The 25,442-nt window shown below is 40.6% G+C and overlaps 1 protein-coding gene across 1 annotated transcript; it reads left to right on the top strand.

Annotated features, from left to right (window-relative positions):
• Nucleotides 1-14,453: 14,453 nt before the first annotated feature.
• On the top strand, nucleotides 14,454-25,101 carry LOC104845590 (ovalbumin-like). Its single transcript, XM_023544137.1, has 5 exons — nucleotides 14,454-14,621; nucleotides 19,720-19,845; nucleotides 20,537-20,654; nucleotides 21,977-22,119; nucleotides 24,934-25,101. Exons 1-5 carry the CDS (start codon nucleotides 14,454-14,456, stop codon nucleotides 25,099-25,101), a joined length of 723 nt encoding a protein of 240 aa, XP_023399905.1.
• Nucleotides 25,102-25,442: the final 341 nt, after the last annotated feature.

Raw genomic sequence — 25,442 nt, 5'->3', positions numbered from 1 at the left:
ATAATATATCCCTCAGGGAATGGAATGCAGGAAGATACATTCTGATGGTGGCCATGCATCCCCCAGCCCCCAGAACTATACTTGACATACAGGAGGCACTCAGTGTGTCTGTAGAGTGAATATAGTCTTTAGTTCCAAAGGTGTGATTCAGGATGGAAGTGAGACCTCAGGAATGGTTCTAGTATAAGGCTAGATCACTGATCTTGTAGTGGATTTCTTTTTATACACTCAATGACTTTCTATGTCTCAGGGTCACGTTTCTGCATCCTTCGTGTTAACAGTAGGTGTTTCCACAGCTCTCCTCTTACTCAAAATTCTCTCTCTGTATGATCCCATCCAGTAGATGACTTCGGTAATCACTGAAGACACCCTTCCAAATTCACAAATTCCTCCTGAATAAGTCCACCTAAATGCCCTGCAGTAAAGCTGAGCAGGTCTGAGAGGGAACACATCACCACCCTCCTGATAAGCTACACCTTCTCAGGTGCCCACTTTTGGTTAACAACATAATATTGTCTAAAAACTCAAGCTCAAAAGTTCAAGATTATCTCTTTCACATTGGAACTGTTACTTGGTATTACCACTAAAATATCTCTTAAATGTGTCCCCTTTTCTTTCTTCCCACCCACACTGTCCTGGTTTTGATAACATACTTCTCTGGATTACTCTCAGATCTGGTCTGCTTGCCTCTTGTGGCTCTTCTTTCCCTCTCACTCTTAAACCCACAGTCAAGGAGATATTCTACTATGCTTTTTTCTATAAATGCCAGCTATCTTCCTAAAACCCACACTGGATCAAGCCATCTTCTTACAAAATACTGATGGCTTTTCATCACCCAAGGACAGAATTCAAATTTTCTAGTGTGGCATTCAAAGCCTTCCATATAGTACCCTATCTTCCTTCTCAGTTCGTTTTGCCTCACCCCCACCAAGGACACTAAGCTTTAGGCATTTTGAACCCAAATTCACTATTTCCATGCTGCTTGGTCTGGTCTGCCTCTTTGACTGGATGCTCCCCACCCTGTCTTTTCTTGGTAATGCTTATTGAATTGTTCAAGAACCTGGTCACATTCATGTTCTCTGTGGAAATTTCTACTTGGTTGAATTCACACAATAAAATTGCACATCCTTTAATGAGAATTGTGCTAAAATTTCTTGCTAAGTATTGCTTGTGTGTGTGTATGTGTGTGTGTACATATGTTCCTAAATAATAAACTCATTAAGGGCAGGGTAAGACATATGGTAGGCATCCTTTCCTCATTTTAAATGAATAATTTCCTTAAGGTCCTGAGACAGGAACAAAATCAACCAAGAGTGGAGTGCAGAGACTGTAACTAGACAACAGGGCCTCTTGACAGTATTCATTCGTGCTTTCATCAGTGACTCCCAAAGAACTTTCTATGTTCTGTCACATATCAAAGCCTATGCAAACGCAGGACCTCTAAAGTGGTAGGGAGAGCACTGTGGGGTCTTTTCTTTCTGTAGGAGCAAGAGGAAACTTTTGTGAGTGATCTTTCAATGGAGCATCATCGTCACCATCTTCACCATCATCTTTATCATCATCTCTGCTTTATCATCAACAATACACTTTCACAGCCCCCATCTCAATTCTCACTACAATACTGTAAGATGGAAATTATGTTTATAATTATTCTCATTTCATAAGAAAAACAAGGTTCAGAGAGATTAGACAATTGCCCAGGATTGTGAGTGTTCTTTCCCTTGTACACGCTGCCTAGGACATCATCACAGATCTTACTTGAGCCTTGGGCATGCCTAGAGTCCTCTTGCCTCATGTCCCAACACCTCAGCAGCTTATTTCTTCGTTAACATGCCTCCTTCCTGACTCCAAATGTCTCTCATGCCTCAGGCTCTCCTGGGACCCCACACTTCCTACGATTTTAGACAAATCTATAAATAGATACCTGTGCATTCTTATATTTGGGGGTTATTTACACTTGTAGGTGATTTCACTTGGCTAGATATTGTTTCTCCTAGTAATATACTCACTGAAAATTTATATAATAATAATATAAACTCTCCTAATAATAAACTGAAGCCCTGGTGGCACAGTGCTTAAGAGCTCAAGGTGCTAACCAAAAAGTCAGCAGTTCGAATTCAACCAACCACTCCTTGAAAACCCCATGGGACACTTCTACTGTGTCCTGTAGGGTCGCTATTAGTTGAAATCAACTCAAAGGCAATGGGTTTGGGTTTGAATAATAAACCGTCCCAAGTATAAACTCTCTGAGAGAGGGGACAGTTATTTTCCGCTCCCCTTGTAATCTCTCCCCAGCACATTCTATACCCTTTACTGACAGACAGATTCTACTTATCAGCAGAGAAAGACAACATATATCTTTAACCACCCGGGTGTCTCTCAACACTAATGTTTCATTTCTATACCCACAGAAAAATCTGGAATATGTGAAGATCCATGGCTAGAATAACCTAGTCCTCCCTTTTAGATGCAGCAGTGTCTTCAAGAAGAGAAAGCCAGGGTGATCTTACCTAAAATACAGGTAACAGGTTGGCTAACAGCACTTAACTGTGTCATTAAACACTCCTTTGATACTCCTTTTTCCTTCTCCCTATTCCTTGCTAATAGCATTGAGTTCAAACAAAAACACCATTGTACCTGAAACGTGCAAATGCTTTAGTGAAACAAAAGTGGCTAACCGCTCATAAATATTTTGAGTTTTATTACTGGCTTGTGATTTAAACAAAGAGCATAATATACCCGTGTTGCTGCATTGGGAAGAAGAGAAAGGGGAGAAGAATGGAAAGGCAACTGAGCAAAGAAAAAAAAAAAAAAACAGAAACTTCTCTAGACATTTTCAAAACAATCCATTTTTAAATGTGAAATTCATTTCCAAGTTTGCCTCTTCGGACCAGACTTTTCAACGCTGCTGAGAGTTTGATTCTTATGGTAGAAGGAACTGTCACAGCTTTCAGTCGCAGAGTGTGATAAGTACCATGCATGGGGATAGGAGTGTTGTGGCAGCATGGAACAGGGGTTTCTAGCCTGGTTCTGGCAGGATGGGAAGACTTCCTGGGGGGAGGGATACTTGAGCTCAGACCTGGAAGGGTGAGTACAGGGAATTAGGAAGAGAGGGGAAGACAGTTCCAGGTGAGGAATGGAATGTTCCAAGGGCCAGAGATGAGAGACTACGAGGGGCCTCTGAAGGACAGCAGGTGTGACCATAGCCTGCACAGGGCAGAAAAGCAGTGAAATATGGGGCTGGGAAGCTGGGGCAGCAGGTCTCAAAAGCCCTCATAAGCCATGATAAGGAGTTTGCCTTTATTCTAAGTCTAGTGCAAAGGCATTGACGGGCTTTAAGGAGGGGAGCAGCACTCCCAGGCTTACATTTTTCATGGACTGCGTTTGCTGATGTGTGGAGATGGGGCTAGAGTGTTCAAGACTGTTCCAGGAAGAACTGGGCACAGAGAAATGAGGGTGGCCTGGACCAGAATGCAGGTCTTGGTAGTGGATGGAACGGCAAAGTTGAGAGATTTAGGAGGTAAACTGAGCGGTCAGGACTTTGTGATTTGTTCAATGTAGGGATAAAAGAGAATGACTTCTCAAGACTGAATTTAGCAATCTTTAAACATCTTCAGAATCAGGAGTTGGAGCACAGAGGATGGGAGTCAGAAGAAAGTGAAGGGCTGCACTGCAGTGGCACCCATAGGAGGCTGCTGGAAGCTCTGATTGTCAGGGTTCTTTACTTTTTGGAAGAGATATCTCCTTTTGAGAATCAGATTTAAAAGTACCGAAAAATGCACAAATACACAAATTTATGTACATAAGTTGAAGAAGTTCAAAGATCTCCTGAATCTATCCACAGATCCCCTGGGTTAATAATCCCTGCTATGTCTACCTCATTTAGGGTATCCTGAGTAGAAGCCATCCATTCTGGCACAAAGAAAATCAAGTGCAAGAACCATGGGTCTCTGAGTGGGTGCCATTTCTGTGGACCCAGGGCTCTAGGGATGACCACGTGGAATGATCTGTGCCTTTAAAAGTTCATAATGTCTATCCCAGACAGTAGGCGAGGACACACACCCTCACTCCTATTAGTCAGTCTTTACAGGCAAGAAATTTTATGGACAAGAGAAACCTGCCAAGGTTCTTTTGTTAGTGAAATGTTTACAGGTAATAATAGCACAGAAGTAATAGAACACGCCCAGCCATGTCTTTGAAAATAACCCCTTGGCTCTTTGAACAGCTTCCTAGTAAATTATTAAGTGTTTCTTCTTTGCTTTTTTAAGTACCTGTTCCTTGGGTCTCTTGGGGAACAAACAGCATCTACAGATGAATCAAAGTCCCTGTGTAGTTGAGGAAATTATATTTTTATTGTAAACACCTCTTCTTTCCCTTTTTCTCCTTGAATCAATCCACATCCTCCTTAGGACTTCATACAGGAGGACTGAAGTTCTCTAGGTGGTGGACAATCTCTGACTCAAGGTAAGTTTCTCTGAGATTCCAGAGAAAATTTTAAGAGCCATTTACAAGTTCATTTTCTCTCTAGAGCATGATGGAGTACTATCACCTTTCCCTTGCTCACATGTTCTGATACAGGTCCTTAACTACTCAGCGAGTAATACCGTGTCTCTGTTTTAAATACCAGATGAAAGTATTGCTACCTGGAGCATTCAGGATGCTGACTTGGCTCTTTGAATGGGCAAGATTTTCTTGAGAATCCTAATGCTTTCCTCTCAAATCCATTACTCTTCTGTGATCTAAATCCATATAGTCCATTCATCCTGGATGCCTTCCAATTACATTTTAGATTAGATTATTAGATTGTTTCATTTCCTCTTTTCCCTTTCTGAGAACTTCAGAACTCAGTGGAATCATCAGAAATTTTCCTATTGGCTTGTGTGCCATTTTCTCTTCACATTCTATAGGGTAAAGACAGTGTTCAATTGTCTGATACAGTGGACGTTGCCAATTCTGTTTTGTGAAGGCCATAATCCAAGCTTTTACTGTTGCATCTACATTTATTTTAAAAATGAACTGTAAATCCACTATAAAATTCTGTAAAGTGGGCTGCATAATTCATTTCCCATTGTAACTATATTTGGTGACTATGTTATGTTACACAAAGACCAAAAAACCCATTGCTGTCATTTCTGATTTATAGTGACCCTATAGGATAGAGTAGAACTGCCTCATAGGGTTTCCAAGGAGTGGATGGTGGATTCGAACTGCAGACCTTTTGGTTAGTAGCCTGAGCTCTCAACCACCGCACCACCAGGGCTCTGCCTACACAAATCTGGTTCCATTTTATAGAAATGCAAAGGATCTAAATCTTGACTTTTTTTTTCCTTTTTACTACCTTGAGTCTTTTTCTTCTGTTACTTAACCTCTTCTTCCTTTGGATATGTTTTAATTTTCAAAAATAGAAGCTTTCTCTTTCTGCGTGTTTGTATGCATGTGAGTAATTTCATAAATGGAGCTAATATAAATGCCTAGATTTGACTTCAATTGCACCCAATTTGTGTCAGCTAATAATTTGTTGGGGGAATTATTTATGAAAAAGAAGAAAAAAAGTTTAAGACATAGTAGTTTAATCTGTAGGAATAAATTGAAAGTGAGAAGTTCTTAAGGAAGCCAGATGAAATAAGTTAACTTAACCAGGATGTCTAATATCAGTCAGTAGAGAAAGTGTCCTATGGGTAGACTGAACACAAACATACAGAATTATTTCCTTAGACTAGGTTCTAGGAAACCAAGGCCATTTCATTGTTCTATGAAGTCAGCGGCTTCAGGATGATGCGGAACATGGTAAGACCAGTGAATTCCATGAGCATGGGCCCATTGCAGCACTTCATTTTCTGTGAAGTTAGTTCCTTGATCTGTGTGGGATACCATGACGGTGGATAAGGCATTCTGTAAGTCCATGGATGACAGTTTTGGCAGACCCATTGAGTGAAGGGAAGGCAAATCTGTATCCAGAGTATATGTCTATCCCAGTAAGAACAAAACGCTGCCCTTTCCAAGGTGGAAGTAGTCCAACGTAATCAACCTGCCACCAGGTTGCTGGCTAAACAACCCTAGGAATGGTGCAGTATCAGGGACTCAGTGTTGGTCTCTGGTGCTGGCAGATTGGGCACTCAGTAGTGGCTATAGCCAAGTTGGCCTAGGTGAGTAGAAGTCCGTGTTGCTGAGGCTATGCATAACCTCCATCCCTGCTACCATGGCCACTTTGTTTATGAACCCATTGGGTAATGATGGGAGTGGCTGGGGAAAGAAGATGACTGGTTTCCACAGAATGTGTCATCCTATCCAGTTGATTATTAAAATCCTTCTCTGCTGAGGTCACCCTTTGGTGAACATTCACATGAGACAATATCTTCTTTCTTTGGCCCATTCAAAGAGGTCTGTCCACATACCTCTCCCCCACACCTCCTTGTCTCTCATTTTCCAATCATGTTGCTTCCAAGTCCCTGACCATCCAGCCAAACCATTGGCCATAGCCCATGAATTAGTATACAATCACACATTTGGCTATTTCTCCTTCTAAGAAAAGTGAACCACCAGGTGCAATGCTTGAACTTTTGCCTATTAGAAGGATTTCCCTTCACCACTGTCCTTCAGGGAGCCCCCAGAAAGGGGATGTAGTGCTGCCGCTGTCCATTTTTTAATGGTGCCTGCATATCATGCAGAACCATCTGTAAACCATGCATGAGTTTTCTCTTCCTCAGTCAACTGATCATAAGGAACTCTCCCATGAGGCCATAGGTGCAGGCTGGGAGAGGGCAGATAATGTGACAAGAGTGGAGGCCATGGGCATTCAGGCCACTTCCTCACGCAACTTACTTGTGGCTTCAGGTCCTGCTTGGGCCTGATCTCATATATACCACTTCCATTTAACGATGGAGTGCTGATGTGCATGTCCAATTTTACGGCTCTGTGGATCAGAAAACACCCAGTTCATGATGGGGAGCTCAGGCCACATGGTGACTTGGTGGCCCATGGTTAAGCATTCAGTCTCTACTAAGGCCCAGTAACAAGTGAAAAGCTGTTTCTCAAAAGGAGAGTAGTTATCTGCAGAGGATGGCAGGGCTTTCCTCCAAAATCCTAAGGGTCTGTGTTGTGTTTCACTAATAGGGGCATGCCAAAGACCCCAAACAGCATCTCTATCTGCCACTGACACTTCAAGCTCCATTGGATCAGCTGAATCACATGGCCCAAGTGGCTGAGCGGCTTGCACGGCAGCCTGAACCTGTTGTAGAGCCTTCTCTTGTTCTGGGCCCCATTCAAAATTAACAGCTTTTTGAGTCACTTGATAAATAGGCTGGAGTAGCACACCTGAATGAGGGATATGTTGCCTCCAAAAATCTAAAAAGGTCAACCGGGCATTGTGCCTCCTTTTTAGTTGTAGGCGGGGCCAGATGTAACAACTTTTACTTCACTTTAGAAGGAATATCTCAACATGCCGCACACCACTGGCCACCTAGATTTTTCATTGAATTAATTCAAAGGGTCCTGAATTTTTGTAGGGTTAATTTCCCACGCCCTAGTACACAAATGTTTTACCAATAAGTTTAGAGCCATTGATACTTCCTTACTAGGTTCAATCAGCATAACATCATCAATGTAATGGACTGACGTGACATCTTGTAGAAGGGAAAGGCCATCAGGATCCCTGCAGACTAAAGTATGACATAGGGCTGAAGAATTGATATACCCTAAAGGTAGGACAGTGAAGTTATATTGCTGGCTTTGCCAGCTGAAGCAAACTGCTTTTGGTGGTCCTTTGAAATAGGTATGGAGAAAAAGGCATTAGTCAGATCAATAGCTGCGTACCAGGTACCAGGAGATGTACTAATTTGTTCAAGCAATGAAACCACATCTGGAACAGCAGCTACAATTGGAGTCACCACCTGGTTAAGTTTTTGATAATCCACTGTCATTCTCCAAGATCCATCCATTTTTTGGCAAGGCCAAATAGGCAAGTTAAATGGGAATGTGGTGGGAATCATCACTCCGGCATCCTTCAAGTCTTTGATGGTGGCAGTAATCTCTGCAATCCCTTCAGAAATGTGGTATTGCTTTTTGTTTGCTATCTTCCTTAGTAGGGGAATTTCTAATGGCTTCCACTTGGATTTTCCTACCATAGTGGCCCAACCTCCACATGTTAGGAATCCAATGTGGGGGTTCTTTCAGTTGCTGCACATGTCTATTCCAATTATGCATTCTGGAACTGGGAAAATCACTACAGAACAGTTTTGGGGACCCACTGAACCCACTGTGTCGCAGACCTGAGCTACGACTTCATTAATAACCTGGCCTCCATATGCCCCTACTCTGACTGGAGGCCCATAGTGATGTTTTGGGTCTCTTGGAATTAGTGTCAGTTCAGAGCCAGTGTCCAGTAGTCCCTGAAAAGCCTGATTATTTCCTTTTTCCCAATGAACAGTAATTCTTGTAAAAGGCCATATATTCCTTTGGGGAAGGCTGGGAGAAACATTAATAGTATACACTTCTGGCAGTGTATTGAGGTCCTTTCTCAAGGGGACCCAGCATCCCCTTCATTCAAGGGATTGTGGGTCTGTAAATTGGCTCAGAAATCTAAGAATTGATTGAGGGGCTGTCACTCTCTATTCTTGCATTCAGGATAGACTGCCATTCACTTGACCTAGAATTCTTCCACGTTGTACATATCAAGTAAAGGTTTAGCAGATTTCCTATCTGTTTCCCTCCTAGAGACACCATAACTAAGTAGCCAACCTTAGATATCCATACTAGTTAAACTGTTCTGATTACTGCTTAGACTCCGCTGTCTACTATGATAACTGTGCCCACCTTGTCTTTGTTGATTAAGTGTTGCTGCTTAACCCCTCCGACCACTGGGTCCAATCAGCTCCATTGTTGTTAGTTGTCTTTATTTAGGGAAGCGTCCCCTGTCAAATTTGACTTATAGAAAATAGCAGTCACAGCAGTCTTCAATGATGCTGGGGCTCCCTTCAGAAATTTGTTCCTTGCTGTTGTGGTAAAAGGTGTTTCCTCTGGGCACTCCACAGGAGGGTCTGTGGGTCCAACCTGATAAATTCACTCTAACATGCCAATTTCCATAACTCTTTGGATACCTTCTTCCACAGCATACCAAGGCAGATCTGGCATTTCAACTTGATTCAGCGTAGATCACCACATAATCCATGCTTCAGCAAACCAACCAAATGAACTATTAGATTCTTATCTAGCCTCTTAAGCTGAAACATTCAATGAAGAATCTGTTTTTAGTGGGTCCATATCAATAAACTCTGACTGATCCAAATTTATGCTCTTTGCACCATTATCCCACACCCTTAATAGCTATTCCCACACATATTTCCCATGCTTCTGTTTGTATACATTAGAAAAATTAAGCAGTTCTTTTGGAGTGTAGCATACCTTCTCCTGGGTCACACTTTGTACTTCGTCTCTTGGGGCTTGCTGGGGCTTAAGTCTAGTTATAGATCTAGAAGCAAAAATGGGTGGTGAAGGTGAGTCCTGGGGGACATTCAGCAATGGATTATAAGGCATCTACTTCAGGAAATGCCCCAGGCAATGCCCCAGATGGTATCTCAGACAAAGACTCTTCAGGCACAGGTGGGTTAATCTCGTCAGATGAAGGCAGACGGGATAATGGTTTTACTGGGGAGGGTGGAGTAATCTTTTCAGATAGAGTAAGAGGGTTGGTTCTGTCGGCAGGAGGGATTCAACAAAATTTAGGGACTGTCGGCAGGAGTGATTCAACAAAATTTAGGGACTCAATGTCCCCATCTTTCTGATTATCTGCTCATATGTCCCCATCCCAAATTTCAGGATCTCATTTCTTCCCAATCAATGCCCTCACTTTAACTTCAGACACATTTGAGTTTGGGAGTTAAATTGGCAGTAAGACTCTGTGTTTGGTTTTGACAATATCACTTCTGTTACTACAAGAAATAAGGCTTTCTTTCAGGGCACAAGTGGCAAATTTCAGGTCTTGTATGCATTTTTTTATGCAGTGCTTAAGCTGTGACCCTGAGTCTTTGAGCTCATTCATTTCTTTTACCACTTTGTCTAGAGAAAGTAGGACCAACCAACTTCCTTATATTTTTCTTTCTTACAAAGTTGTTGAAAAGTATCAAATATGTAATCACCCAGAGCCTTGTCTCTCACAAATATTTGATACAGTGGTGGTCATATTTTTGAATTTCAATTGCCACCTCAGGCCATGGATTAACAGTGCCCTCTTTACTGCTGGAGGCACAGTTATCAGTGTCTTTTTAAGATTAGCCAGACTTGAGAACCAGTTCAGAAAACTCATCCTTATGATTTTATTTCTCTAGAACCACTCTCAGTACCAAATGTCTTGGGCGGGGTCCCCAAGAAGGGCAAAAAAAAAAAAAAAGAAAGAAAAGAAAAGAAAATTGGCTCACATCCAAAGAACCAGAGGTCAGAGGATGAAGAGTTGGATGCAGAATCTAGAGAGAGAGAGCTTTGCCAGGACATTCATATATATTGGATGCAGGCCACACCCCCAATGAAACTCCCCTTTCAAAGGATTGGTTGCTCATATCAGATCACAAAATGGAGGATGATTACATAATATCTGCCAAAACACTGAGAATCATGGCCTAGCCAAGTGGACACATAACCTTAACCATAACAATTATCCTTTATATGAGTTACCACGTGGTGCAAACAAGGTGAGAAGACTAATCTTCGGTGTCATAAACACACTGTGTTCATGACTTACCTACTGCTCAGTTTCCTTATTTGCAAAACATGGCAACTGGCTGGTTCAGTGTTTTCCAACAGTATAATGGAACCCATTAGTTGTTGGGTAGTAAAATCAATTTAGAGAATTGCAACCAGCATTTAAAAATGGGATGGGATGGGATAGAGTAGAAAGGAGAAATATCAGAATGCATCAGTAGTAGTAGTAAGGGGAAGTCTTGTTTGTGAAATTCTTGTTTCAACCTTGAACATACATTCTGTATCCAAGTATAAAAATTATTTCTCAGTTGAGGTTGAAAATCCCTGAAGAGACAAAAAGGTTCATTCAGCTCTCACCTCCTAAGACAGCCTTGGTCTCTCTCTGATTTGGGGCTATAGCTGATCTGTAGCTTGCTTCATGTGGGAACACTGGCTAAATTTGTCTTGATATATGCCTGAAACCTCACTCAACAAGGGTTACACCACCTCTAGATGCCTCCATGTGCAGAGAGAACATTTTACTCATTGTGGTTCACCCAGAAGTCAGGGAAAGAAACCTGTCAGCAGTTCCTAAAACAAAGTACCTCTTTTCTGGCATTTGGACATCAATAATTTGTCGTCATTGCTGGAGGGTATATAATATATAAACACATATTCCATTTGATTTTAAATACTCACCATATTTTTATAATTATAAAATAACATTCAATTAGTATATAAAACCCATGGCACTCATGTTTAATTAAGTTTCTCCTACGTCTCTTGGGTCACTGTGTTGACCCAGGGAAGCAGTGTACACAAGACAGCAAGTCTTACAATTCATGCATTGGTGAGCTCACTCTCTACCCCTTTGTATAAATAGATTAAATCACTTCATAGTGTGAGGGAAAAAGACTTATGCAACTAAATTCTAAGAGGGCCTGGGAGGAGTAGGCAACGTGTGCTGAGTGCTGTGTGTGTCTGTGTATCTTGGACACAGCTCTGGGCTCGCCAAGTAGAACTTTGACCAACCTGAAGGCAAGGTAACAACTCAAACACTAAATTTTACCTTCTTTGAAAAGATTTTTGTAACTGGTGATGACTCTGGTATTACTCAGAAAGCGTAGGGAAACCTGTCTTGTTGTAACCAAAGGAAAAGGGCAATGGGAGCACCATGGTGTGAGGAGGTAGGAGCAAAGATATACATTTTTAAAGCAAGGCGGGGGTGGGGGGGGTTTCTTCCCAGGTACTTATGCTAATGAGTAAGCTTTTTGATATCATGACTCCCAATATTGTAGACATCTGTTTGTTCCTATCACGCATCTTTATGCCTTGGTTAAGGTGGAGACTTTAAAGATGACAGGACTGAGGCTGAATAAGTAATTTGAGAGAAATGTGCTATGCAGTACCAAAATTTAGACCTTCTTTTTATTAGGTTGTGTCTCCATCTGGTGAATTAGAGGGAAACGTGCTATGCCGAGAATCAGGAAAATTGGTTTTACTTCTGAATTTGGTGTCTTCTGGCTGAATGAACACTGCTGGGTCTTATCTCAGTTTCGCCATTTGTAGAATGAAGTGTGAGACCTGATACTATCTTTCCCAAATCTATGACTCTTCTTTGAGTTAAACCCATATTCCTATTTTTATTTTCTTGTGAACCTTAACCCCATATGCCTCCCCCCCCTTTCCTCCTTCTCCACTTCCTTTCCACCTAGTTCTAATATGACAACTAGGCAGCAGAGAAATACAGGCTCAGAGGCTTTCACTTCCATGTCGATCTGAACAGAGTGTGGTAGCTTTTCAAGCAAGGGGTAAAATTTCTGCTTCCTGTGAAAAGTCAACAAGCCAGTTAGCAGAGCTATTTAAGCTTGTTCTTTTCTGTATAGGAATTCTGAAGGCCGTTTTGTTGGAACCACACCTTGAGAAAAAGCTGAGAAAAGTTATCGCTGGGCCTCTGGATATTGGCAAGACATTGTATTAATTAAATCCTTCAGAAGAAAGAATTATGACTTTCCTATTAATATTCTCACCCAAACCCAGCAACCATAGCTTTCCTTTTCATGTGTCGTTACATAACTTAACCATGTTGAGTCTCTTTTCCCTTTTGAAACATGGAGGACAAACAAGGCATTTTCCTAAGACTTTTGCTCAAAGTACTTCACAGACTTTTTAAATCAAGTTGATGAAGTAAGGGTCATGAGCTTTACCATATACAGGTGGTAATCAAACTTTTCACCACAAAAACTTTTATCATTTCCCTCCTTCGTGGATCACATGCTTTAAAATATTTTGTACATGAAAGTGCAGTTGAAAAATAATGGTTTTGTTTCTCTTTTTTAGTAATGAAAGACTATCAGATTTTGTAATTTTATGGTCTGTATTAAATAAAGTATTTTTGCACTGAGTTGAAATAAAAGGCAAAATACACAAACATTCACACACACACACTTGCTCTGTTTGGCTAAGCAACTTCATTGAGTGTGCACACACAATTTGTATTGGATTTTGTCAGTAGTGACATAGAGATATTTTTTAAAACCTCACAGATGCCTCTGAAGTACATAGTCTTAGACGTTCTTGTCTGAAAGTTTCAGGAGTTTAAATTCAAATAGTAGAGTTACCCAGCTCTACTATTGAAATCCTCTAATTCCTTGATCATAGATGAGATATTTCAATATCTTCTAATAAATTGAATTTTACAAGATTAAAAAAAATCTTGTAAAATCTTAAATCTTGTAAGGAAACACCATAAGAGAAAGAGACAGAAAATGTCCTGGCATGTGGAAAAGGGAACGTGAAACGCTCTTAAAGAAAAAAAGTAGTATATGCCCACGCCCAGAAAACCGACCAGAGGATTTCTGCATGCTGTTTCCCAAGGCATCTTTCGTGAAGAAAATGCATTGGCCTTGGAACTCAATAACATGCCTGATTCTATCTAAGTACCATATATAGCATGGCAGTAATAATGAGCCCTGGTGGTTCAGTGGTTAAAAGCTTGGCTGCCAACCAAATGTCAGCAGTTTGAATCCACCAGGCACTCCTTGAAAAGCCTATGGGCCAGTTCTACTCTGTCCTACAGGGTCACTATGAGTCAAAATAGACCCGATGGTAACAGGTTGTTTAATAATAATAATGTTTTGGTTGGATTCTCTGGGATACAGACTCTGAGATGAAGTGCTCTGAAGCTGGAATTATCCTACTTGAGACAAAGGGGCCTTTATTTTCCAAACTGACCAGTGGTGAATGTGTGCTGCCTTGGGTGCTGTGAGTCTCCATGGCTACCACAACTCCTAGAGAAGGACTCTGCTTCTCACATTCTCAGGGAAGGAAGATGAGCGCTGTGGTCCTGGAGGGAGATCTGGGCACCACAACAGCATCCCCACAAATGCCCACCTCTTGGATTTGTTGTGGAAATTAAATGAGAAAATGCACTTGAAGGCTCTTGGCTCAGAGTGCGTGCTCAGTACATATTTTTAAGGAGTCAGGACATGTTGACAAGAGCTTTTAAAGGAAACCACTCAGTAAACCAGGCCTATCTCATACAGGATCATAAAACTAGAATGTGGCAGAGGAGGAAATGCGATTAATTCCAAAATCTCTGTTTTTTTTGTTGTTGTTGTTGTTGTTTTTGCTTCCATAAAGCCCTTCCTTGAGCGTTTAGGTTTCACAAAGTAGAAGTAACTCTTGCTGTAATTTGAAATAAACTATTAAATAGCAGTGTCTCGACCTACATGTTGTTATTGTTAACATTTGCCTTTGTATCCCAGATACCAGGTAGAACGATGGACTCGCTCAGTGCTGCAAATGCACATTTCTGCTTTGATGTCTTTAAAGAAATGAGCTATGACCATACGGTTGAGAATGTCTTCTTTTCTCCCTGGGGTCTCCTGTCCACCCTGGCTGTGGTGCTGTTTGGGGCCAGAGGCAACAGTGCATCTCAGATGGAAAAGGTAGGTCACAAACACACTTCCAGCTGTGTCTAGTGGACAATCAAGTGACGATTTCAAGCACTGTCTTCAATGGAGGCTTCATAGACGCCGCACTCTGTAAACACAAAAGCATGTCCACCTTGACTTAAGGTCACCTGTGAAATTGCCTATTTCAAAAGGGGTACAAAAGATAAGAGTTCTCCCAGCTCTGTTCTGAGGGGCAGAGGATGAGGGGGCAGAGCTGAGGCCTAAACAGGTAGAATCACTCAATGAGGCCAACCTGGCCCACAGCAAAACTGAAGTCCCCGTCCTCACTATCCCCCCCAAGTACAATCTTAGTTTCCCAGGGTCTTCTGGCAGTGAATCAGGATCCCCAACGTGCTCCTCGAATTCAGGAGCTTCTACCGTCCCCCCAGATGAGACCCATTCCTTCTACGCTCTGCTTCATTGGAACACAACCCTTTGCTAGGCAAATTGGAAGTTATCTGTTCTGAGATACTAATGGATAACTGACATCAGATAATAAGAATGTAGTAAGTGTTCAAGATTGTGTTAAATTGTGTCGTAGGCACAGTAAGTGCCCACCACCTCCAGGATCCAGTCCTTAGGAGGCTTTCAAAGCTGCTGTTGACTGTTGACTAAATAGTTGTTGTTTGAATAAATGAATAAATGTGGAACATATAAGGAATATTAAGGAGTTTACAATCTAAGGGAAGAATTTATAGTCTACATAAATTTGCAAGGGAATCAACAACTTTAACTCTACAGAGAATTTCAGGTGAAATGGTAGCAATATTTCTTGGTGGGGGTCTTTCAACATGCCTTACCTATCGCTCCCTGATTTTACTGGAATGATTAACTAGAGGAACAAGGTTTCTCCCAATTCCTATTTAAACTGGAAATTAATTTGAAAAGCTAGAGTTCAACTCTGAGTTTAATAATGTTTTTAAGCATAAGAAAAATTAAATGTAAAAGCTCTTGTGTTCCATTTGATTCTCTTTGCATTCATTGGGAGAATAGGTCTCACCCACAATAGGTGCTCAGTAAATGCATGTTCGTGGAGATGGAGACATAACTGAGAATGAGGAAGCTATAGGAATCTTTCCAAGTTGCCTGGAATGAGGATGCACAGAGCCACTCCTCGCTCTCCCTCTCCTCCTGTGTGAGAGGCAGTGAGCTGGCCGGTGGCTCCATCCACACCTGTGTGTGCTTCTGGTGATGCAACTGGAGAGACAGTGTGGCTCACCATGCTGAGGGAAGAGGGACTGGAAATGCTTCCTTGTCTCTTTTGATAGTCACTCATCTAGGAGAGAACCAAGGAACTCAAATATTTTTTTTCCTTACTGCTTCTAGCACAGAGAAAACTCTGGTGACGTAGTGGTTAAGTGCTATGGCTGCTAACCAAGGGGTCAGCAGTTCAAATCCACCAGGCACTCCTTGGAAACTCTACGGGGCAGTTCTACTCTGTCCTATAGGGTCGCTAGAAGTTGGAATTGACTCAACAGCAGCGGGTTTGGTTTTTGGTTTTCTAGCAAAGAATGCAGAAAAATCTCTCATCTTCTCATCTCCTACAACTTTGAAACACTGGGCCAAGTGCTCAGAATTCCAGGTTCAACAATTGTGCTCCTTTGATGGCAACGATGACTATTGAAGCAATGCCAGGAGGTACTGTTCATGCAGAGTCCCTGAATTATGGACCCATATTATGTCCTCAAGGAGCCCTGGTGACACAGTGTTTAAGTGCTCGTCTGCTAACCAAAAAGTCAGTGGTTTGAACCCACCAGGCTGCTCTGCACAAGAAAGATGTGGCAGCCTGTTTTCATAAAGATTACAGCCTTGGAAACCTTATAGGGCAGTTCCACTCTGTCCTATAGGGCCACGGTGAGTTGGAATCGACTTGACAGCAATGTTTTTTTTTTTGTTTGTTATGTCCTCATGTTGTTCTCAGGCCATCCCAGAACTGGAAGAAGCCACAAAATTCCAACTCTGTACTCTGTGGTTAAGTCCCTTTGTTCCACATCATACAACAGGTTGTTCAGACTGTTGGAAGTCCTCTGATAAGGCAGAACAGGATGGTGTGAGTTAGCTTGTTAATAACCATTCAGACAGCTCTAAATATTAGAAAGTTCTTCCTTGTCTTGTGCTAAAGTCTACCTCTCGGTAACCGTTGCTCCTTTATCATGTTCCTGCTCTTAAAAACCACAAACAGATGAAGCCCTTTTCTGCCCGTACTTTAGAAAAGCTATAATATCTGCCCTAGATACACTATGTTTTTACCCCATTTCTGCTCTCAGGACCACAAAAAATGTTTAAACCACTCACCCATAAATATTTGAGGGGAGTTATGATGTTTTATTTCCGCTGTTCTCTGATGAAGGCTTTAAGAAACCACGATAAGACCTCAACTGAGTCAGTAAGTTGCCTTGTGACTGTAGGACTATAGGAAACATTCACTTGTAGTGGAGAAAATAGTATCAACCACTGGAACCTCGAAGGAATACTATGGGCATCAAATCAGGTAATGTTGTGAAAGCAATTTGAAACGACCACCTATCCATGAGTTCAAATAATAATTCTTGTCTACTCAGTGAATGACTGATGATATTGACTGCCTGCAAATGAAATTAAGATTCATTCATTTATTCACACAATCATTCCGTCTTCATCCAAAAATATTTTTGGGGTTCCTACTATGTTTCACAACTTGGAATGCAGGGATGAATATAATTAAGTGACAAAACAAAAGAGAGAGCCCGGGTTTATTTTAGAACACATTTTTAAACCTTCAGCTCACATTCTATCACAAAGATGATAAAGGTAAATATTCATTTAAACGAGGTAGTGCCTAAGGAGCCCCGGTAGTGCAGTGGTTGAGCATTGAAAGCTTTGTGATTCATACCCATCTGCTGCTTCCTGGGAGAAAGATGTGGCAGCCTGCTTCCGTAAAGATTACAGCCTTGGAAACCCTATGGGGTGGTTCTACTCTGTCCTATAGGGTCACTATGAGTCAGAATCAATTTGACAGTAATGGGTTTGTTTTTTGTTTTTTGAGATACTACCTACACCGCATCTCCAGAACTCTCGAACCCTTAGACTCCTGCCCAAGAGCACTTGAAAGATTTTATTTCGTGGACTCACCTTTTCTCTTGGAAATAACTTTTTTTTTTCCCTTAATGAGGAGCAAAACTAAGAAACACAAGGGAAAAGAGGAATGAAAAATACTTCAGAAAAATGTAAAGAGCATAACATTTATAGCAAGTAAATGGTTGGCTGGATCATCGTCTGGTCGTTTGCAGTAGCATTTGCAAAACCTTTGAAAATAATTCTGTGCTTCCCTATTGTAGGTGCTCCACTTGGATGAATTAAGGAGAACTGCAAATTTCTCAAACGCAGAGGTCAGTATAGAGTTTCGGCTTTTCTTTTTGCCTCTCTCATGGCATGCATCATAAGAGCTAAAGGTTAAAGAAAATGAGCAGCGTACTTATTCCAGACTTCCTCTGAGCTTAGACTGTAGATACGTACTGTCATTTGGTTAGCAGCCACGTGTAGCAACTCCTACATGTGCTGTATTCAAAGAATCTATCACGTGAAGATTTGGAAACGAGAGGTGACAAAATGAAAAATGTCCAAAAAATCGAGGTAAAGACTGTTAGTCCTTAAGAAGAAAGCCTGTTCCCTTCCTTGAGTAAAAAGTGTAGAAGGGACAATATTCTCTACGAGACTCCATAATGGAACCCAAAAACAGCCCAGAGAGATCATCCATGACGCAAGGCGCTTCAAACCACGCCTTGGGCATAATAAGCACTCATTAAATACGAACTGTTTTCTTTTTTCTTTTACTGAGAATCAAAAAAAAAAAAAAAAAATGAAGATGAAAATAGGAATGCTAATCACAAACACTCAAATACCGTTTTTGAAAAATGTAACTATATAAAGGTAGGTTTACCTTTACTAGTTTTATTAAGTGTTTTTCCATGCTGGTAACTTCTAGGGAAAATAGGTAATGCATACCTTCATTTGTCTAAGGTGGTCCATGGCTTCCCAGCAGATGTGGCTTTCCCTAGTATTCACTATGGTAGGGCTAATAAGACCAAACATTGTTGCCTGAATTTTATTATGTAAACCTATTACATATTTCATATATGTTACAAAATATAGCATTTTTTTCCCTGATGCCGACAGTGCTAAAAATAATCTGTCAGGATGTGTGCCCTGGGCCAGCTGGTGGAGGAGACAAAGCAAGTCCTGACTCAGGCAGGGGCGGTGCCGGGTCATCCTGCACACTTGTGAGTGTGGCCGTGACAAGTGGTTATGATCTCCACATGTGATCAGATTGGTAGGCTACCCATTTTGGTGAAATGGAAGAGTTCCAATGTGTACAAATAGTGGAATGAGTAGTCTTTGATTTTATTTTTTCTGAAATAGCATGCCATAATGCAAACTGGTGGAGCCCTAGTGGTGCAGCGGTTAAGCATTTGGCTGCTAACCAAAAGGTCAGCAGTTTGAATCCATCAGCCGCTCCTTGGAAATCCTGTGGGGGCAGTTCTACCCTGTCCTATAGGGTTGCTATGAGTTGGAATTCACTGAGCAGCAATGGGTAATGCAAACTGGGGTGCCCTGGTGGTACAATGGTTAAGCACTTGGCTGTTAACCAAAAGGTGGGTGGTTTGAACCCTCCAATGGCTCCATGGGAGAAAGATGTGGCAACCTGCTTGCATAAAGATTACAACCTAGGAAACCCTGTGAGGCAGTTCTACTCTACCCTATATATATAAAAAAAAGGGTGGCTATAAATCAGAATCAACTCAACGGCAATGGGTTAATGCAAACTGAAGAGTCCTTGGGTGGTGCAAATATTTAATGCACCCTGCTGCTAACTGAAAAGTTAGAGGTTTGAGTCCACCCAGAGGTGCCTCGGAAGAAAGGCCTGGGGATTCTACTTCTGAAAAAGTCAGCCACTGAAACTCTACGGAGCACAATTCTACTCTGACACACATGGGGTTACTGGTTACTGGTTTCGTTTAATACAGACTGAAGAGCCTCTGATCTAACCTCAGTTGATACTTAGGTGCTGGATACCACGCTCCCCCATTTTCAAGTGTTTTTTTTTTTCTCTTAGTGTGGACAAGATACAGGAGTCCATTCATACATCCAAACCCTCCTCTCTGAAATCGGCAAGTCCAATGACAGTCAAATTCACATCGCAAGTGGAATGTTTGCAGATTCAGGCCGTCCATTTCTCCCGGTGAGTCAAAACAAAACAGGTTTCCACAAGTAAGGCAGCTAGAAACCGTTCATTCCTGTCTTTATGTAATCTAGTCTTGCATTGTTTGGGCTATCAAAATGTATCAAAATATAAAGTACACATAAAACATATATATCATTATATGTTACATGCTATATTTTTTTTTATATATATAGAACAGAAAGGATATTATATATTTTTTAAATTTTGCCCCCAAAATTATAAAAGGTTTTAGGATTCTGGTATTCTGATGCCAGTTTGTAACAAGTTCAATTATGTTTCATAATCATAAAACATATATATTAGACATATTTTATGATTAAAAACAACAGCACTGACAAGATTTTGACATCAGTAGTCAAAAAGGAATTGATATTTTGGGACTCCAGATTTAGAATACTGATTATTCTAATTTTTCACTTATGGGTATGAAGTACAATATCTGAGGTTGAAAAGAAAGAGAAATGTCCTTGTCGCTAAAATAACACTTCAGTAATTTGTTCATTTTACTTAAATATCTGTATCAAACATGAAAAAGGCATATAGTTTGTTTAATTGGGCCTACTTCTGTATAACAGTGTTTTACATATTTCTGCTTCTATTAACCTTTAATTCCTACCATGAAGGTCTAAGTGTATTAAAATTATAATTTATTTGTTATGTCTCTTCTTTTTCTATTCTTACTGGATAGAAATATTTAGACTGTATTGAACAGCTATACAAAGTGAAGCCTGAAGTTTTGGATTTTAAAAACAATGTGGAAGAAGCCAGGATGCAAATAAACTCATGGGTTGAAAACAAGACAAAAGGTGAGAGACCTAAATCTTCCTTCCTCCCTCTGTTCCTTCGTCCTTCATTCCTTAGTTTGTTCATTGCTTCCTTCCTTTCCTTTCCTTTCCTTCCTTCCTTCTTTCTTTCGGTACTCAAAGGAGAGACACAGGAAATGAAACATTAATGATTTATGTACTCGTATCTATAGACCACTTCTTAGCTGGGTGAATCAATCAAGTTACCTAAATTAATCGGATGTCTTAACATGAACAGGAAGGATATCTAACGCAGAAGGCTATTTGTACAATAGTAGTAAGAGCAAATGCTTACATGGTGCCTACTTGATGTCACATACTTCTCGAAGTGTTTTACATCTATTATTTCATTCACCCAAAAGATTATGAGGTAGATACTATTATTATCCTCATTTTACAGACGAAGGAACTGATATCTAGAAAGTTTAAATTCCTTGATCAGGGTTGCATACTCGTAGGTGGGAGAACCTGAATATGAGCTCCAGATTCCATGCCCTTAATGCTAGACCATCCTGCCTCATGGGGAAGATGCAGATGAAATTAGTAATTTCTCACGCATGGAAATCCTGCAATATCAACTGGCTGAGAGCTAATTCTTTTTTTTTTTTTTTAACAGCTGCATAAAAAATTATGATACAGATGGATCACAATTTATTAAGCTATACTAAAATATTGTATTGGTACAATCTGTTGGCTAGATTCTCAGAAGCTAGATGGCTGGTCAAATGAATTTAAAATTTTTATAGTCAAATATGACCGTCTTCTCTCTTATAGCTTCTAAAACCCATTGTCATTGGGTCGATTCCGATTCATAGCTTCTATGTGTCCAGAATTGTGGAGGAAGGCCTTTGTCACTCTAAGATTGTGCATGTTAGAAAACATGCTAGATTTTTATTGTCCTTTCTTTTACATTTGAGTTTTTCCTCCATCTGTAATCCAAATTATTTGTGAAGGAATTTTATTGACAGTAGAGTACAAAGACGTATTAGCAGTATAACATTTATTAACTGTATAAAACAAGAAAATTTCATCAACAATTTTATACATTGTCATAAAATAAGCAGATAGGTTATATACTCACTCTGTTTTCTCCTGCACCCTACATTCCTCATCTATAAAGAACTGTGAGCGCTTTACTTATTTGCTCAGGAGTCTTTTTGCCTCATCTGAAGGTATTGAGCGTCAATTAACAATGGACCTAGAACAGAAGCAAAATCAATGAAAGTAGTTCATACTCCATGGATGATTATAAGGTTCTCTAGTATGCTGTTACTATGTGACAATACAATTCTAAGGTGAGCTCTTACTGTGTTCCCTCCTCAAAGGTGAAATCAAGGGCCTCTTATCATCCAAGGACATTGTGTCTTCTGATCAGTTGGTGCTGGTCAATGCCATCTCCTTCAGAGGAAACTGGAAACATGCATTTCAGAAGGACCAAACCAAAACTATGACTTTCAGGCTGGATGAGGTAGTCTCATGGTTTAATTTCTTTTTCTCTTAAATAAATCCTCAAAAATTTTACCCTTAAAATAAGTTATTTATGCCTTTAACCAAAACCAAACCAAACCCGTGGCAGGGGAGTTGATTGCAACTCATAGCAACCCTATAGGACAGAATAGAGCTGTCCCATAGAGTTTCCAAGGAGTGGCTGGTGAATTCTAACTGCTGATTTTTTGGTTAGCAGCGGTGCTCTTAACCACTGTGCCTCCAGGGCTCCATTTATGGCTTTAGGTAGGCTAATTAATTCCCAAATGACTAGCCTATCTACATAATCAATGAAGTGCAGAGTTAGATTTGCAAGACTTTTGTTGTTGAATCCTTCTTTTAGATTCTCCATAGTATATTTACCCTATTTAAACATAGAAATGCTATTTTTAGCGGTACAGTTGTATAATTAAAAAAAAAAAAGCCTATGTAAAATAGAGTCCTTGAAAGGGTTTAAAGTAGGTTCAGAGTTAGGGCTAAGCTTAAACCTTTATTAAGCAATTCACTTATTGAAAACTGGAAATGATGTCAGCTGATGGGGGAGAACTATAACACACATTGGCAGAACTAAGAGTCTGGTCATTTGTAAAATGCGTGTGATTTCCTTAAGAAGCAAAGCAAAACTGATGAATAAAATTCACAGTCAAAATAAAAGGTTCCAGGTATGCTACTCTTCCACTAACTACAGTCTTCCCATTATTGAAGTCCCTATGCTATCAAATGTATTTACTCTAGCCCATCAAGAAATATTTGAAATTATAGGTAAATTTAAAATTTTTTGTGGCCAACTGTAAAAATAGCAGAAGTTTTATATACTTTCCATGTAAAATAAATACCAAATAACTTTAAGGAGAAACATAACCCTACAGCCAAAAGTTATCAGTCATATCTGCAAGTATCTAATAGTATCTTTCCAAAGCATAGTGCCATCACATTTAGAGGTCATAAAGTACAGTGAAATTATATATATGTATTTTTTTTATTTATATATATGTGTTTGTGTATGCATGTGTGTGTGTGTGTGTGTGTGTGTGTTTTCAAAAATGTGGATTCCAGAGCCACCTTTCAGGAGATTCTAATTTATAAGAAGGGCTTGAGCATATCTATTTTTAAATAGGTCCTCCAAGACCTTCCAAGGATCAACCTGGTTGAGGAACCCCAGGATACATAAGATGGAGGGAATGTTTTAGCAGGATTTACAGAGAGATATCTAAAGAATAAGCATTCCCCAAAGCAAACAGATTTTGCTAAACAGTTAACAAAACAGAATTTGTTATTTCACAGTAAAATCTGGTCCATTGTTCTACATACATAATGAAAGCCTCTGTTGCAGACATCCTTAACTTATTAACTAGCATTTCAAAGAGAAAAGCAAAACTATGGTATATATAAAAAAAAAAAAAAAAAAACCCAGTGAAGTTGTGGGAAAGAAAAAACCCACTGACAAGCTTAACAAAATCTTTTAACATTTTTTGAAAATATCGAGACCAGATTTTCAGTTTTTTTGAAAGGAATTCTGAAGCAGGCTTGCAGGCCTCTTAGTGACAACTCTTCGATGCCAATCTTGGCTCTGCTTTCTCTCACAAGCCACCTTCAGGCCATTAGCTTACCTTCACTAGATATGCAGAATTGGTATAGTCATAGCTAAATTCCCATAAATTGGCCTCATTATATGGAACTTACTCAACATTTTGTTACATCTTTAGCTATCTTGTAACTCCAAAGATGACCAGAATCAGTTCAATGCTGTGAATTAGTCTAGCTGACTAAACTCAGATTTTACTCACGCTGAAGAGATATCTAATTATATCCTTGAAAGGGCTGATTCGACCTTTAAAAATGGTTACCCTGATAAGATCCTAAGGTGTGCATGTTTCTCAGCCCACCGGAGTGAATTAACTAGTTCTGGGCATCAAAAGACCCTGGGTGGCCCAAAGTGTTGACGTGCTTGCTGATAACCCAAAGGTTTGCTGTTCGAGTCCATCCAGAAGCACCTCAGAAGAAAGGCCTGGCAAAGCTTCTGAAACAGCAACCGTTGGAAACCCTGTGGAGCACAATTCTATTCCGACACACATGCAGTTGCCATGAGTAGGAGTTGACTCAACGGCAGCTTGTTTTGGGGGCATCAAAAATTTACATTGAATAAAAGTAATCAATGGGAAGAATTAAACATTTTGTACTGCAGGATTTACTTTCTTAAAGGAGCCCCAGTGACACAGTAGTTAAAGGGCTTGGCTTTTAATCGAAAGGTCAGTGTCTTGAACTCCCCAACTCACCAGCTGCTCTGTGAGAGAAAGGTGTGGCAGCCAGCTTCTGTGAAGATTGCAGACACCCTATGGGGCAGTTCTGGAAACCCCGGTGGTGTAGTGGTTAAGAGCTACAGCTGCTAACCAAAAGGTAGGCAGTTTGAATCCATCAGGCGCTCCTTGGAAACTCTATGGGGCAGCTCTACTCTATCCTATAGGGTGGCTATGAGTCAGAATCGACTCAACTGCAATGGGTTTTTGGGTTTTTATGGGGGCAGTTCTACTCTGTCCTATACAGTTGCTGTGAGTCGGAATTGACTTCACAGCAACGGGTTTGGTTTTGGGGTGTTTTCGATACTTTCTTTAGGCTTTCACCCTCTTTAAGTCATCACATTAATGATCAATCGTAGATATTTCTGTGGAAAGGTAAATTCTTTGTCATCTCCTCTCAATGACTTTGCAGGAGAGATATAAATATAGATTTTGTATGTCTTAAATGAAAAAAAAAAAAAAAAAGACTGGCCTTGTCACTCTCTGTTTTTTCTTTGTAGTCCCAGAGCAAACCTGTGCAGATGATGTGGCTGCAGGGTCGCTTCAAGCTGGGCTCCATAAAGCAGCCTCAGGTGCAGGTTCTTGAGGTGCCTGACGCAGAGGGTTACCTGAGCATGGTCATCGTCCTACCCAGAGAGAACGTGGGCCTGGGACAGGTAAAGGGCTGAGCTTTTGCAGTCACTGCCACAAGGGAAAGGCTCCCTGCTTGAGAATTACACATGCAGAGAACCTGAGGGATTTGATAGGAACTGCTTAGACAATTGAGAGTCCCTGGGTGGTGCAAAGAGTTAACGTGCTCAGCTGCTAACCCAAAGACTGGAGGTTCGAGTCCACCCAGAGACATCTCAGAAGAAAGGCCTGGCCATCTACTTCTGAAAACACACGGGGTCACCATGACTCAGAATGGATTCCATGGCAACTGGTTACTTTTTGTTTAAACTACTTCAGGTAGTGTTATATACATGAAAAAAAATAAGCAGATTCTCCAAGGCAAAGTTCAGTAAATATC

This window comes from Loxodonta africana, chromosome 11 (assembly GCF_030014295.1).
Source record: "Loxodonta africana isolate mLoxAfr1 chromosome 11, mLoxAfr1.hap2, whole genome shotgun sequence".
In the NCBI taxonomy this organism is placed as follows: domain Eukaryota; kingdom Metazoa; phylum Chordata; class Mammalia; order Proboscidea; family Elephantidae; genus Loxodonta; species Loxodonta africana.
Note: the sequence above shows the minus strand (reverse complement) of the source record. Positions and strands in the feature narration are given on the sequence as shown.

Coding starts and splice junctions, on each gene's coding strand:
- LOC104845590 (XM_023544137.1), top strand. CDS start 14,454: ATGGACTCGCTCAGTGCTGCAAATGCACATTTCTGCTTTGATGTCTTT. Junction 19,846..20,536: donor CAGGCCGTCCATTTCTCCCG/GTGAGTCAAAAC, acceptor CTTACTGGATAG/AAATATTTAGACTGTATTGA. Junction 22,120..24,933: donor TGACTTTCAGGCTGGATGAG/GTAGTCTCATGG, acceptor TTTTCTTTGTAG/TCCCAGAGCAAACCTGTGCA.